This window comes from Podarcis pityusensis (genome assembly GCF_964106645.2).
Source record: "Podarcis pityusensis genome assembly, chromosome: 6".
NCBI lineage: Eukaryota > Metazoa > Chordata > Lepidosauria > Squamata > Lacertidae > Podarcis > Podarcis pityusensis.
In genome coordinates, this window is record NC_138030.1 from 74864439 (window position 1) to 74879277 (window position 14839).

Genomic DNA, 14839 nt, shown 5'->3' on the forward strand with positions numbered 1-14839 from the left:
ATAGCACAAGGTGACAGGCTCTATCTAGAGTGGCTCGAAACTAAATCACTGTTTTATTGAAGCAGCCAAATGCAAGACTGTTAATAGCATAAATTGTAAATGTTCTCTTGTTATATGTCACCTTGTGGTTTTATGTATAAACGGTTTTAATATATAGGATGAAAATCCAACTTGAGATTGTTTTAAAATGGTTTGATTATCTTGGACTAATACTTATCTCAAGGAAGTAGCGTTTGAAACTTCTAGTACTCCCTTTCTTAGTTTTTGTACATAATAGTTTTTGTACATAATTACCATCTTTGTTTCTAAATGGGCTTGTTGAAGAGATCAGAGTTTCCTAGAACATTATGTGATGCTTATGCAGACTGAATTTAGAATATGTACTTTTATGTACGTTTGATGTTTACTTTCAGTGTACTCAAAGTACAAGCCATCTTCTCTGTTTTTGCAAACCTATGAATGTTAACAATCGTCATGCTATCTCTGAAATGGAAATGCAAGAAGCCATTGAAAGAACTTTGTGTACAATGGATAACTTAAAGGAATTTCCCCCCCCTGTAGATTTTTAAAAAAAATGTCTGTGTTTGTGCTAGAATACGCCTGGGGTTAGGGAGAAATGGAGAATGGTTTTTTCTCTTTATATAATCTGGCCAGCGTATTCCATCCAGATATGTACATCTCTTGAATTTTGTATATCTGGGTCCTGGACAAGTTACTTCTAGGCTTCTCCTCCATCAACTCTCCCTTCAAGGGCAGTTCTATAAGAGTTATTGAATGAATCTTACAGTATGAGGAGATGGCCTTTGAGTAGAGAATAAATAAGTGGGTGTGAAAGAGTGACTAAGATAGAAATAATGCAGTCCTATTCATGTCTACTCAGAAATAATCTCCATTAAGTTTACTCCCAAGTAAGTGTGTATAAGGTGGGACGTGTTGGGATACTGCCAGGGAGACAAAGGCCATCATGCCTCCACGTCGATTCCGAACGATCCATCGATCTCCCGTAGATACAGTATCAGTCAATTAGCGGCACGAGCCTCAGAAATAACATGCCACATTCCAAGGCTGGTGCACGCTCTTTCAACAGAGTTCTCACAGAGAAAGATGCACTCAGGAGAGCATTATTTACAGCTTTATTCAGCGTTGATCAGAACAAAGAAAAAACATGACTGCCTGCTTCGATGTCTCAGGCACAGAGAGAGAAACAAAAGCTTCATAGACAAAACAGAAACATCCTGTGAACAGGAAATACGCAGGCTGTGACACAACAACCTGCTCCCTTCTTAAGGTGGAACGGAAATATCCTAACAGGACGTGGGTGGCGCTGTGGTTTAAACCACTGAGCCTCTTGGGCTTGTCGATCACAAGGTCAGTGGTTTGAATTCCCACAACAGGGTGAGCTCCCGTTCCTCAGTCCCAGCTTCTGCCAACCTAGCAATTCGAAAGCACATCAAAGTGCAAGTAGATAAATAGGTACTGCTCCGGCGGGAAGGAAATTGGCGTTTCCATGTGCTGCTCTGGTTTTGGTGTCCCATTGCACCAGAAGCGGTTTAGTCATGCTGGCCACATGACCCAGAAAAACTGTCTGCGGACAAACGCCAGCTCCCTCAGCCTGTAAAGTGAGATGAGCGCCGCAACCAAAGAGCAGGGGTGTAGGAAGGGGGCGGTCAACCCCAGGTGCCATCATGGAGGGGGGCGACAAATTATCAAGGAACAATTGCTGCCATACTAGGATGGTTCATAAAAAGCTTTTTTTAAAAAAATGCCTGCTCCAAAGGTCTTATCTTACTATACTAGGGATTATATAGCTATATATGAAATTTCATGCGTATCAGTTAATATCTTGACCCTCCTCCATGAAAATAGCTGTTTACTTGGCCGTTTTCCTATGTCATGAAGGCTGAAATTTCAATTCAGTGGAGCACCATAGTTGTCTTCCTTTGGAGGCTGGCGGGGAGCTGAAGGTTGGTCTTGCACCAGCATGCCAATATTTATTGAGATACAGCGGTACCTCGGGTTACAGACGCTTCAGGTTACAGACTCCATTAACCCAGAAATAGTACCTTGGGATGAGAACAGAAATTGCATGGTGGCGGTGCAGCAGCAGCGGGAGGCCCCATTAGCTAAAGTGGTACTTCAGGTTAAGAACAGTTTTAGGTTAAGAATGGACCTCCAGAACGAATTAAGTTCTTAACCCAAGGTACCACTGTATACTGTAGACTTCAACATTCTAAACTATTAATTTTGATAGCCAGCCTCTTGTGTAGCTGAAGTTGCAAAACGTGATCCTTTGAATGTTTAACAGTCCTTGGTCTGCTGTGACTGGACCTCCTCATACTTCTAGCTCCCTTTGCTAATTTCTTGCAAACTTTGTTTTTTTAGCGGCAGTCAGCAAAACAACTGCACACATTGTCAGAACATCACAGTTGGGAGAGTTCCCTTGGTATGCAATGCCTCTCAGTTCTATATAGTTTGTTCATTTGTTTTAAACAGATCTGTTTTGCAAAGTCCTGTTTATTCAGAAGTGTGGGATTCACTGCTTCCTTTCCATTGCAGATGTACTGTGTGTGTGTTGCCTGCCTCATGATGGTACAGGCATTAGCCGCAAAGTTTGCCTTCTCCAGTCTTGCTCCAGTCTCTCAGCCTTGTTCCTGTTACACACAGCCTACCAAATGCCATTCTTTCTAACCCAACTGAAAGCATATGGGGAAAGTAAACGATCATTTGTGGATATCCAGTTTAAGATAACTATGTGAGAATTTGGTTATTCCTCTCTTCCTCAGAAGGACCACAAACAAATACATACCCAAGGACTTCACACACAAACAGGCACAAATAGAAGACTCTGCCACTCACTCTCTCCTGCTGACAGACTTCAGCAGCCTAACTCCTACAGCCATTTCTTTTTGGGGAACGGCTCCAGCTAGGAAAAGAATCAATGTATACCAAATATGTGTTGTAATTAGGGATGGGTGAATCTGTCAATTTTGGTTTCTCTTGGTTTCTTATTTTTTCAGTCTTCTTCTATGTTCAGGTCCACACATTGCTACATCAGTCTGTGCGTGTTTTAAAAAAAACAAAGTCCTCATCAAAATTTGCCTGCCATTTGTAGAAATTTGTCCCCATGTACACATTTTTTGCAAATCAGTTTTCCCTAATATAATGCATTTTTCATGTTGTTTTCAATGATATCTGTGTTTCTGTGCATAGCACATGCATTTTTGTGTGTCTGACTTGTCTTGGGAACTGCATTGCAAAATTCAAAGGAGTGCAAATTTCAAAGGATGGCTGTGCTTCAGTTAACATATTGTTACAGAAAGTGTGGACTTGTTAGGTTTTACCTTTAAATGCAAACAAGGCTTAGTTTCTCCCCCTTCCCTAGTTGTAGTACAACTTAAGAGATTTTAATTAGTGTTGCATTGGTATTTTTGTCCATCCCTCCCATTCTGAGAAGTGTGACATCAGAAGGATTTCTGGTCCACTTATTCTGTTTGCATCAGAATTCACAGAAATCTAATTCCTCAAGCATCCCTAGTTCAAGGAGATATTTTTTCACTGCTGTATCACAGCCCTTTCTTCTTGGAGTTTTGAAAAGTTTGGCAAGCTTTATAGCATTGCAGGTTCACTGTGTCAGCCTTTGGATGGTTGGAACAAATCATTTTGATTTTATAATAATTGGGATGTTCAGGTTTTATGATGCTGGAACAGGGTTTGACCTATCCACCTTTTAAATATATGTGCTTGTAGAATATAAATGCTAGAAAAGATTATTTTGTTGGGTTGTGGTGATTGTAAAACTACCTGGGTAGCAGAAATTTTTAATAGGCCTTGCAGCAGCTAAATCTGAGAGTGGCATATGTGTGATTCCTGGGCATTTACTGCACTCACCATAGAGGTGGGGGTGTCCAACATCTGTTTAAATGGCATCTGTCCTGGGTGCATGTTACTTCCAAATCATTTATCTATTTCAGATGTTATTCTCCCTGTATCTCTTATTGCTGGTGGCTTTTATACAGATTGTGTGTCTCTATGTTTGTTCTCAGTTACGTTCTTCCCCATGTAGTGTGTGTGTGTGTGTGTTGTATTTTTACTCCAAATTGTTTCTCTCCTGGGTGGCTGCTGGGTGATATATCAATATTTGATCTCTCTCCGAAGTGTGTTTCTGCTGGGTGGCTGTTCATTACCAAAGAGTGTCTCTCCAGTGTGACTATTGGCTCTCTATCCGATAATCTTGATCTCACTCTCCCATCTGTCCATTACTAGATCTTTGTTTAACAAAGTTCTCTGTGCCCTTTAGTGCCAGAGAGGTGGCGTATTGAAATGGTAACTGAGAAAACGTTCCCAAATACTGCTTTCAGATGACAGGGTCACAAATACAGCTTTGCTCGATTGCCCACAAAATGAAAAGGCACACATGTAAGTAGCAGCACACTCTGTTGATGATGTTGCTATACACAAACACAGCCAAATTCTTCCCTAGTTTCAGTTCCAATAGCTTCAATTCTCTGAGACCCAAGAATATTCTGCACTGCAAGTCTTCAACGAGTAGCATGTTAGTGCTGCTGTGCACTGAGTTTTAATACTTTATTTATTTTACAAATTCTTAAACTGCCTGTTAGAGCATGGTGCTGATGATGCCAAGCTTGCAGGTTCAATCCCATATGGGATGGCTTCATATTCTTGCATTTCAGGAGGTTGAACTAGATAATCCTCGGGGTCTCTTCCAACTCTGCAATTTTGTGATTCTGTGTAATCTTCATAGCTGCCATGTTGCGCCTGCCAACCTGAAGCCATCAAAACACCCAGAGAAATAAGCTCATCGCTTGTTCACCCTCAAACAAGCTGTACTTTGTCCAATAGTCCTGTTATACCTGAACTGGTCCTTTCTGCATTATGGAATTTAGAACTTTATTCTCCTACGCAAATAATTGTTCATGAATTGGTGCTCCTAATACCCTAGGAAGTATAACATCTAAAGCTTTAAACCTTTACAGCGCACATGGAGTAAAATCTACAGGGTCTATTAAGACAAAAGCAACACTTAAACCAGAAGTCAGTATGCACACACAGTCATACCTTGGGTTACAGACACTTCAGGTTGTGTGTTTTGGGGTTTTGGCGCTCGTGCATGCGCAGAAACACTAAATCACGCTTTGTGCATGCACAGAAGTGCTGAATCGCAACCCGCACATGCGCAGGTGCTGCGCTGCGGGTTGCGAACGCTGCGGGTTGTGAGCGTGCCTCCCACAGGGGTCACGTTCGCAACCCGAGCGTCCACTGTATTCACACACAGTGGAGAATGTTCACACACAGGAGAATAAAGTCCTGGATTTGTAATTTCCACCATGGCTCTACAGACCAGAAAATTGAACATTGGCTTAGCTGTCAGTGTGGTTTCCTCCTACAGGCCGGCATGTCCAACTTTTTTCTTTTTTGAAAATAAATATATATTTGTATGCTTCACCATTCATTCCTCACTTTTAAGAAAAAAAGGACCCACAAATCAAAAATAGTTATAAAATACACTACAGGTGAATGTGTGCATTTGAGAGAGAGGAAAAAAGAGACAGGTGTAGTACAGGTACTTGCAGATCAAACCTGACTGCTGACAGCTTTGCTCTCTTCAAATTAATCTGTCCAAAAAAGAAAAAGGCTGCAGAAGTGAGCTCTCTGTGGGAGATGAAAATGGTTTAAAAAGTTGTCATAGCACCTTGTTTTCCATTATCTCCTGTGTGGAAGCTCCTTGGTGTTCTGACCATGATCCAATCAACTATAGAGGCGTGTATTATTTCTGACTAGGTTGTGGCTACATAGTCGATAGTTAGCAATCTTTACTCTGAACTAGCCTACAGGCTATACTAAAGATGGTAACCAGCCAATTTAATCTTTTATTTATGTACTCATTTACTACTCTCTTAATGAGTGGCTTTGTTTTACTTTTAAGTGCTGATTGTACTTTTTTTTTTGTTTCCTGCATTTTCAATTTTATTTGAAAATAAACTTATTCTTCATATAGTTTAAATTCAACACACGAGTCCACTCCCAGCCCAGCACCACCAGTCTATAAATGTGTCTGTCTATCTTAGCCCTGTCTTTGTGAGGCAGAGGTTCCTCCAGCAGAGTGTTTTGCATTCGTCTTGTGCTAGAGGTGCCACTGTCAGCAGTGGTTGCGTGTATAGGTGAAAGTCTTAGCAACTTGTCAGGTGAGTTCCCTGTCACCAGCAATGATTATAGAGACTGGGAGAAGGAGCCCTCCACTTCCCAGACGGCTGCAAGATGAACTGAAATCCACCTAGCCAGCCCTTCCCAGAAGCTGCGCTGAAGAACTCTTAACTGCAACTCAGGATCTGGGCCATTACTTTCTTAATTGTACCGTAGTTACTTCTGCTTATTTTTCCTTGTTAAAAACTGATTTAAAAGAACTGCTTAATAGCTTTGCCATTTAAAAACCATCATTTTTATTTTCTTCCTAATTTATTAATAAGCCTTCTTCCCCTCTAGAATTGCTTCCCCCCCAGGGCTTACTAATACTCTGCGTTAACAAGGCTTTAGTTAGATGCACCTCTGCTTTTGTGACGTGCACACAAAACACACACAAGCAAGAGGCTGGAGAGATAGTGTTACCTAGATTGCATCTTCTAAGGAGCTCTTTTGCGAGGTGTGCCTTCACCTTTTGACGCTGTTTGTCCGAAAAAAGGAGGAAACGGTTGACAGGAGGGCAGATGTTGGAGGACCCTCTCCACTGTCACTTCATCCCCTTTCCCACCACGTGTTTGTTGGGATGCTTCCAAGGGAACGAGGGCAATTGGCAGGCCCCCAGCTGGCTCCAGCCCACTGGCCAACGTGCCGGTCTAACTCCAGTCCTTGGTGCAGCATGAATCTGCGACCCAGAGCTTCAGAAGCTTCAGAAGTTGGGCACGCAACTCAGCAGAGTAAACACACAACAGAAGTGGCAGGGAGAGGCTGTGCAAAGCATATTTACAGCAGTTTATTCAGCGTATATCAGGACAAAGGGAAAAACATGTCTTCTCCCTTTCACTTCCAAGCAAGCAGCATAAGCAAAAGCTATACCCAAACGGAAGTTCCCAGCAAGCTGTGCTGGAGTGTAAACAGGCATGTGACACACAACAGTCATGCCTGTACTTAAGGTGGAATGGAATATTCTAACAGTGTTGTGGGGAAAGTCTGCAATGGAGAAGACTGTTGCATGTGCCGAGGCTCTTCCCATGATTTAGAACTACAGTGGTACCTCGGGTTAAGTACTTAATTCGTTCCGGAGGTCCGTTCTTAACCTGAAACTGTGCTTAACCTGAAGCACCACTTTAGCTAATGGGGCCTCCTACTGCTGCCGTGCCACTGGAGCCCGATTTCTGTTCTTATCCTGAAGCAAAGTTCTTAACCTGAAGCACTATTTCTGGGTTAGCGGAGTGTGTAACCTGAAGCGTATGTAACCTGAAGCGTATGTAACCCGAGGTACCACTGTAGAGTGAGCAAGCTCCCATTGGAACTCTCTGCCCCACGTCCCAAACTTAGGAGTGGCTTTTTGAGTGGTGCACGAACCTCGGGGAAATGCAGAATGGGAAGGGGATGATCCCATAGAGGGGCCCAATGGGCTGTGGGGGCCTTCATTAAGGAGAATGAGAATCGGAGACTAGCAACGGGAAGAGGAAAGTACCTCTTGATTCCCTGCCCATGCCCTCCCCACACCAGGCTTGTCTCATCTTCACACCATCCAAACCAGCTCCTTCCGGGGAAGAGGAGGCATGTGAGAGTGAGACAGTCTCCGCGTACTCACTAAGGAACAGCAAGCTCCAGAAAGAACACCCCTTCCATATTTAGGAGGAAAGAGAGGTACACAGGAGGTTGGTTCAACAGTAGTCAGGGTAGTAAATGAGGGGATTAGCAACGCCTGTATTGTGTAGTAAAGAATAGGGGCCTATCTATTTGTATTGCCTCAAATGCCTTCAGGGGCTGAAGTACCAAAGCTTTCTCTCAATACAAGTCAATGGGAAAACTTCAAAGGATTTCAGCTCAGTTCCAGGAAAGCAGCACACACAGGGCTGCAATGAGGAGACATCCTTGCACTTATGGTATAATAGATACAACTGGAAATGTGTAATTATGCCCTGTGTTATGAACACATCAACTATCTTTCTGATATCACATTACATTGTCTGTCTTGCTCTCTTTGAGGAAGGGTGGAATGGTTTAGTCTGGGATATGTTGTGGTGCACATCTCGCTTTCAGGCCAGCATGACTAAACCGCTTCTGGTGCAACAGGATACCATGACGGAAACCAGAGCGCACTGAAATGCTATTTACCTTCCCACCGCAGTGGTACCTATTTATCTACTTGCACTGGCGTGCTTTCGAACTGCTAGGTTGGCAGGAGCTGGGACAGAACAATGGGAGCTCACTCTGTTGCTGGGATTCGAACCGCCATCCTTCTGATCGACAAGCCCAGGAGGCTGAGTGGTTTAGACCACAGTGCCACCCGCATCTGGGATGTTGAGTTTGGTCCAAGAGTTCCTCCTCTTAAATGCAACACACACACCAGTTTTTGCTCTGACACCTCTGTTTTCAAGGGAAATAGATATTGTGCTTGCTTCCTTGGAAATTTATGGGCATTCAATTGTGTGGGGGCATTGTGGGTATCTGCATGTTCTATGTTTGATGGAGCATTGAATGACTCTTGGCAGTGAGTATGGCAGGCATCCAAGAATATGGTCTTCGAGGGTCCTTCATCCTTGAAGGTATATCTCTGGATTTTCTTTTTCTAAGTGTCGGGTTTTTTTGTTTTTTTGCACTCATAATGTCTCCCTGCTCCAGATGTAGAGAAATGTTTTATTTTCCTGTCTTCAGACATTTTCTTGTCTTGACTGAGGTCTCAGGGTGATGTAAAATGGCACTTGGTGTATTCTTTCATATGAAGTTCAAGTGAGGGGCTTTTAAGGTCCAAAAAGACAATGTTTCGACACTGTGGTGACTGGTAAAATATTTGTTACAGTTGTCCATTCAAGTGGCTGAAACAAATCCTTGTCGTGTAGCAGCTTATCAGTATTTATTACAGTAAGAAAGAAAAGCTGCCAGAAGCTTCAACAGAGATATATTTCCTGATGGCAGCTGCTCTTCCTCCCTTATTAGAGGTACCCAGTAGATCTTTCTGAATGTGTACCGGATCTTGGGGGGGGGGGGATATAGAGATGAGCCCTAATTGTGTAGAGAGTTGTTAGTGCTGAAATATGTGTAATCAACATGAAGAGCTCTTTTGTCAAGCCCTTATGCAAATCATACAAATATCAAAATGGTTTAATTGGGTTGTATCCAACAAAGTCATCCCATTAGTGCAAAGATTTCTGTCTGCATAATGTAACTTCCTCATCTTCTTCTCTCCCCCCGTGCCCCTCAATCTGCTCTGGAGGGTTTTGGATTACCCCCAACTTCAGGTCTTTATTTGGCTATGAACTCACTAGGTGAGCTCAGGCCAAACAACACTTTTCTCTATGATTCCATTTCCCCACCTGCAGTACAGAGGATAAGAATATTCACTGACATTGCATGATAGTTATAACTACTGTGTATAATAGATGTGAAACGCTTTGACCACTTGAAAACATTATATAAATGATTTTGATGATGAATACGCCCTTGCTGAATAAAAAGTTACTGTGCACAAAATATAATGATCATGAATTGCCATCTTTGGTTGTCAGCAAAGTTCTATAGGTTCTTCTAATTTAATGGTTGAGAGGATGAAGATATTTTCCTTTCTTATGAATACTTGACATACTCACATACCGTTTCTACTTTTTGTGTATCAGGTCTACCAGAACCAAAGAGAGAAGCTGTATTTCAAGGTCTGGGAATGGATCAAGGATTTTACACATCTAAAGACTTCCTGCCATTGGTGGCTATGGCAAGTAAACCAGGTAGCCGGAACGATTTGTTCTCAAGATATTTATGCAATACATTTATATCCTCACATTTCGATATGCTTAATACAAAAACAAAATATGAAGTATCAGGATCTATAGTTATTCAGAATCTTACTAATAAAAAGTCTTCAATAAAAGGAAGCCTTGCATTCTCTACTCCACCCTGAACCAGGAAGGGGACATATATGTTGTAATGTTCCATATGGAAGGTACACAGAGCATGGCTTTAATAAAACAATATAAACTGGTATGCAGGGAACAACACAAGTCATTCACACTACTGAGCATAGAGTTTTGCCCCTGCCCATAGGGTGGCATTCAGTGAGCCAGAGATGCCATTTTTGTGCACATTCTTGAGTTTCCTTTAGCAAGCCTCTTTAAAACATTGTGGGACTTTCCTGCTCTGAAGGAAAATGGAGCTGTGTGTGCAGAAGAGGTCTTTAAACACAGGCCATAGTGTTGATTTTCCAGCAGCTTAGAATGAAAAGTCATTAATAGAAGAGCACGCAATTATGATTTAGTGTTATGTGCATGAGCCTTAGGGCTCTGTCACTTTCCCTCCCTTTTTCTCCTCCTGTGCAAAGAGGATTTTTAACTAGCTATAGTTATGTGTTATTCCCAAACTAGGGGACATTACAGTTTCCTGGGGAAAAATAAAAAAGAAACAATAGTTTTCCATGAAAGTGGTGGTGGTGGAATATTTCTGGATACCTTTATATTGGGGGGGGGGTGTCTCATTTATTTTTCAGTTGTGTGGATTACCATGATAAATGCAAATCAGCAGTGGGATGCGGTCTTCATTTTGCTAGGGAAAATAGCTTTGTCATTGCTCCAGCAATTGCAGCAATAGGACTGCAATTAGGTCAGTAGCATTCCTCATTATGAAAGAAAAGCCCAATGAAAATGACACGGAGCCATGACAGAGTTGCTCCCAGTGATTTAATTATTTATTTTGAGGTGGAGTCTCCCATTGGTCTCTCCACCACCAGCTGCAATAATAATCCAAGGTAGGAAATGACTCTACTTCCTGAAATAGCCTCGTTCCTGGGCGTGTTCTGCCCAGCGACATTCACAGAGCAACCATGGTGCCACTTAAAGTGATGACAAGGCTTTTTTTGGTTAAAGAGAGAAAAAGCTCCCCTCCCTGTCACCTCATAGGATAAGATGATGAACATTTTTGAAATCTGTCTACTGTCTTTGGGAGGTGGAGTCTATGAACCTGTGACATTCGGCAAGGCTGAATTATTCAATCCTGTGTGAATATTAATACTTATTTGTCAGATGTTGCTGGTTGTTCCTCGCGAGTAACCAGACTCCAAACCTGTCTTTTACAGGTTTTTATTGTGCAAACTATTTACAGTGCAGAACTCCAAAGTTCATGTCCGTCTTAGTCACTTACAGAATCCGGGAGTGGCCCCTTCTGGCTTCTCCCCCAACATAAGAACTTAGACACCCCAAACCTCCACCTCCCCTCCTTGCGTTTCACCCCTCTGCGCAAGCTGGGCGATGGAAGTGGCGTGCGTCACCCCCCCCCGGCCAACCAAGCTTGGGCTTTCAGCAGCATCTTTGAGCCCTCTCCTTGCTTGGCTGGCCCCTTCCCTCTCTTCTCCACTGGAGGTGTGGCTTTCCCCACCGCTGGATGAGGAACTGCTCCTCAGAAGCTTCTGCGGCTCCCTGTATCCCAACGGCGTCCCTGCCTCCCTCCCCTGTTCTGATGGCAGTCCCCTGACATTATTGAAGCAGTGTACCTCTCCTTGTGGAAGTTGCCAAAAACTACTTACATTTGGTGGTAGTGCCACATGAGAACCATAATACAACTAAGTTGCCTATTCCATAAGTAGACCTGACAACTTACCATACCTGTGGCAGCTTTGGCCAGGAATGTGTGGTGCTTTGGGCCTAAACCTTTTACTTCAGCATTCCAATCTCTGCATCGAAGGTATTTCACAATTATTTACAATTGGCACTTGGCTCACCTCTGTGTCAAAACCCTTTGTCTTAAGTACAGTATTGTGGGAAGAATTTGGGTTTGTGTAAAGACATGAGTTGAATGGAATCTAGGCATTAGCCAAAGAGGACGGAACATCTCACTGACATTTCCAGCAGCTTACAAATGTGTCCCTTTTTCAGACATTATATTGAAAAGCGAACATGGTCACCCATTTTAGCTAATGTTGATTTCAATACCTGTTTCATCAATATTTTATTGATTGATTTATTGATTTTACTGTTGTAAACCACTTAGAGGTTGTGGTGGGTTTTTGTTTGACATTCAAACAGTATATAAATTTTGTTAAATAAATAAAATAATTGTGGGTAGGGGCAGTGGATCCATTAAGCACCTTTATTTGCCCTCAGTGACATCAGCACATTTCTAAATCTTGTTAGCTATTGTCAGAGTTGCTTCCAGATCCTAGCTCACAGAGGATCACGCTAGCCAGCGATCATTAAATAAAAGTCTTTATTGAGTTACGGTTTCCATTCTCAAGCTGCTGCGTGCAACCCTACGTCTAATGGTTAGATCGGCGAAGCTCCATCTGAGTCTCCGCCCCTTGTACACCAACTTAATATCCTAGCCTTGCTCCACCTTTTCCGCCTGACTGTTCTTCTCTGGGTCCCTCTGCCCCCCGGGGTCTCTTCCTTCCGGGATTCCTCTGACGCTGACGCTGACCCCCCTGACTCTTCTCCCTCCTTTCGGCGGGCTTTAGGACCTGGCTCCCTTTCCGGGCTGCCTACTGCGCCACCTTCCTGTGCATTTGAACTTGTCGCGCGCGCCCAACCTTCCACCTTCCGTCTGACCGTTTCTTCGCTCCCCGATGGAGGTGTGGCCACTCCTGACTCGTGCCCTCCCCCCTGTTGTGAGCTGCCAGCGCTTGATCCCTGGCGCCCTTCCTCTTCCCTGCTCTCTGGCGGTGACGCTGGTCCCGATTTCCAACTGCTCCCCTCTGAGTCCCCTCTGGCTCTATCTTCCTGGGGTGTCCCCCTAGGCTCCCCCCTTGCCCTGGCCACTGGTGCTCCTTTCTGTGAATCTTCTGATTCACTGGAAAGACTCGGAGATCTCGGGTCGTCGTCATCACTCATCTTTTCTTCTGCCTCCTCCCCCTCGCTCTCTGTTTCCTCCCTTGCCCTTGCCTCTGCTCCTGAACCCCTGACATCCATCCCCCCCTCGAAGCCCCCTCTTCCCCCCTCCCCTCCTTCCGGTGCGGGATCTGGGTGCTGCTGTGTCAGGGGGACGAATGTCGGATACAGTTCGCTTCCCGTGGCGGGCCGCCATCCGAAGTCTTCCGGTTCTTCCTCCCTGCTCTCGTTGACGACGGTCACCTCCGCTTCCATCTCTGTGCCGCCGTGCTCGAAACCCGGGTCGTCCCCGAAAACGTCCATGTCCATCTCTCCCTCGTTGCCTTCTGGAGACGTTGCTCGTCCTGGACCCTCCAGCCACCTTCTGCGGAACTGCTCCTCTGGTCGATCATCCCACCAATACGAGGGTTCTGAAGCAGATCCCGAGGGTGACCCCTCCGGGGAACGGGCGTCTCGTGTCGGTTCCTCGTCCGAGTCGAACCCCCGGAACGTGCTGGCTGAAAGCGTGGGCGTGAAAAGCCAGTCGTCGAAAAAGTCTGCTGGCATTGGCCTGTGTGGGAAGAGGGCATGAAACTCTTCTTTGAGCAGAGGTTCGTCTAAAGCGTAGCCCGGCACCCAGCTGTTGGCACTGGCCGGGGTGCCCTCCTTGGCGAGAAGGTATTCTACCCCCTCTTCCCCCCATCTGGAGTCCAAAATCTCCGTGACTTCGTTGATGCGCTCCTCCTGTGCCACTCCCCCTTGCCCGGTTCTCTCTCGGAGCGGACCCGGTGCCGTTCCTGGTTCCTGAAACCTGTGAGGTGCCTTGTAGGGAGTGAGCACCGATCTGTGGAACACCGGATGCATTCTGGAACCTTCCGGAAGAGCCAGCCTGAAAGCCACCGGGTTGACCTGTTCTTCGACTTGGTAGGGCCCCAGTTGTTTATGCCCTAGTTTCTTCTTCGCCAACGACCTGGCCGGCACTGCGTGGGCTGCTAACCAGACCCAGTCTCCCACATGGATCTCTTCGCCAACCCTTCTGTGTTTGTCCGCTTGTACCTTGTATGCGTGTTTAGCCAGCTCCAGGTGCCGCCGCAGCTGATCGTGGACCTCCTGCAACTCCGACGCGAACGCATCTGCTGTCTGCGGCTCCCCCTCCCCCATTCTTTCCAGTCCCGGGAAGGTTCTGGGGTGCCTCCCGTTGTTGGCGAAGAACGGCGTGACCCCCGTGGACACGTGCTTCGTGTTGTTGTAGGCGAACTCGGCGAGAGGCAGGTAATCCACCCACGTCGCAGGCTGTTGATTCGCATAACATCTCAGGTACTGCTGCATGATGGCATTGACCCGCTCCGCTTGCCCGTTGGTCTGCGGGTGTCTAGCCGACGCCAGGTTGATCTTGACGTTCAGGAAGCCCATCAGCCTCTGCCAGAAGTTTGAGATGAACTGTCGCCCTCGGTCGGACAGAATAGACCGCGGCAGACCGTGAACCTTGAACACGTGGTCTATGAACAGTTTGGCGGTTTGTTCCGCCGTGGCCACCTTCGCACACGGAATGAAATGTGCCATCTTGGAGAACAAGTCCACCACCACCAGCACAGCCGTCTTGCCCCTCGAGCTGGGCAGATCCGTGACAAAGTCCAGGGCCACTCTCTCCCATGGTTCGAACGGAGTTTGCAGCGGTTCCAGCAGTCCGGCCGGCGGTCTGTGCACTGGTTTGGCCCTCTGGCAGGTGTCACACCTCGCCACGTAGTCCGCGACTTCCCCTCTCATTCCGGGCCACCAGAAGTCTCTGGCGACTAATTCCACCGTCTTCTCCTTGCCAAAGTGCCCGGCAGTGGGCGCGTCGTGCA

The 14839-nt window shown here is 45.4% G+C and overlaps 1 protein-coding gene across 3 annotated transcripts in view; it reads left to right on the forward strand.

Moving 5' to 3' along the window:
- The window catches only part of DPYD (dihydropyrimidine dehydrogenase), a 526421-nt gene that overhangs the window by 235250 nt on the left and 276332 nt on the right, over positions 1 to 14839 (forward strand). For all 3 annotated transcript variants that reach the window (XM_081008554.1, XM_081008553.1, XM_081008555.1), the window contains one exon: positions 9822 to 9929. In XM_081008554.1, coding sequence (XP_080864680.1) covers positions 9822 to 9929 — 108 coding nt within the window. The remainder of the gene's footprint in view (positions 1 to 9821; positions 9930 to 14839) is intronic.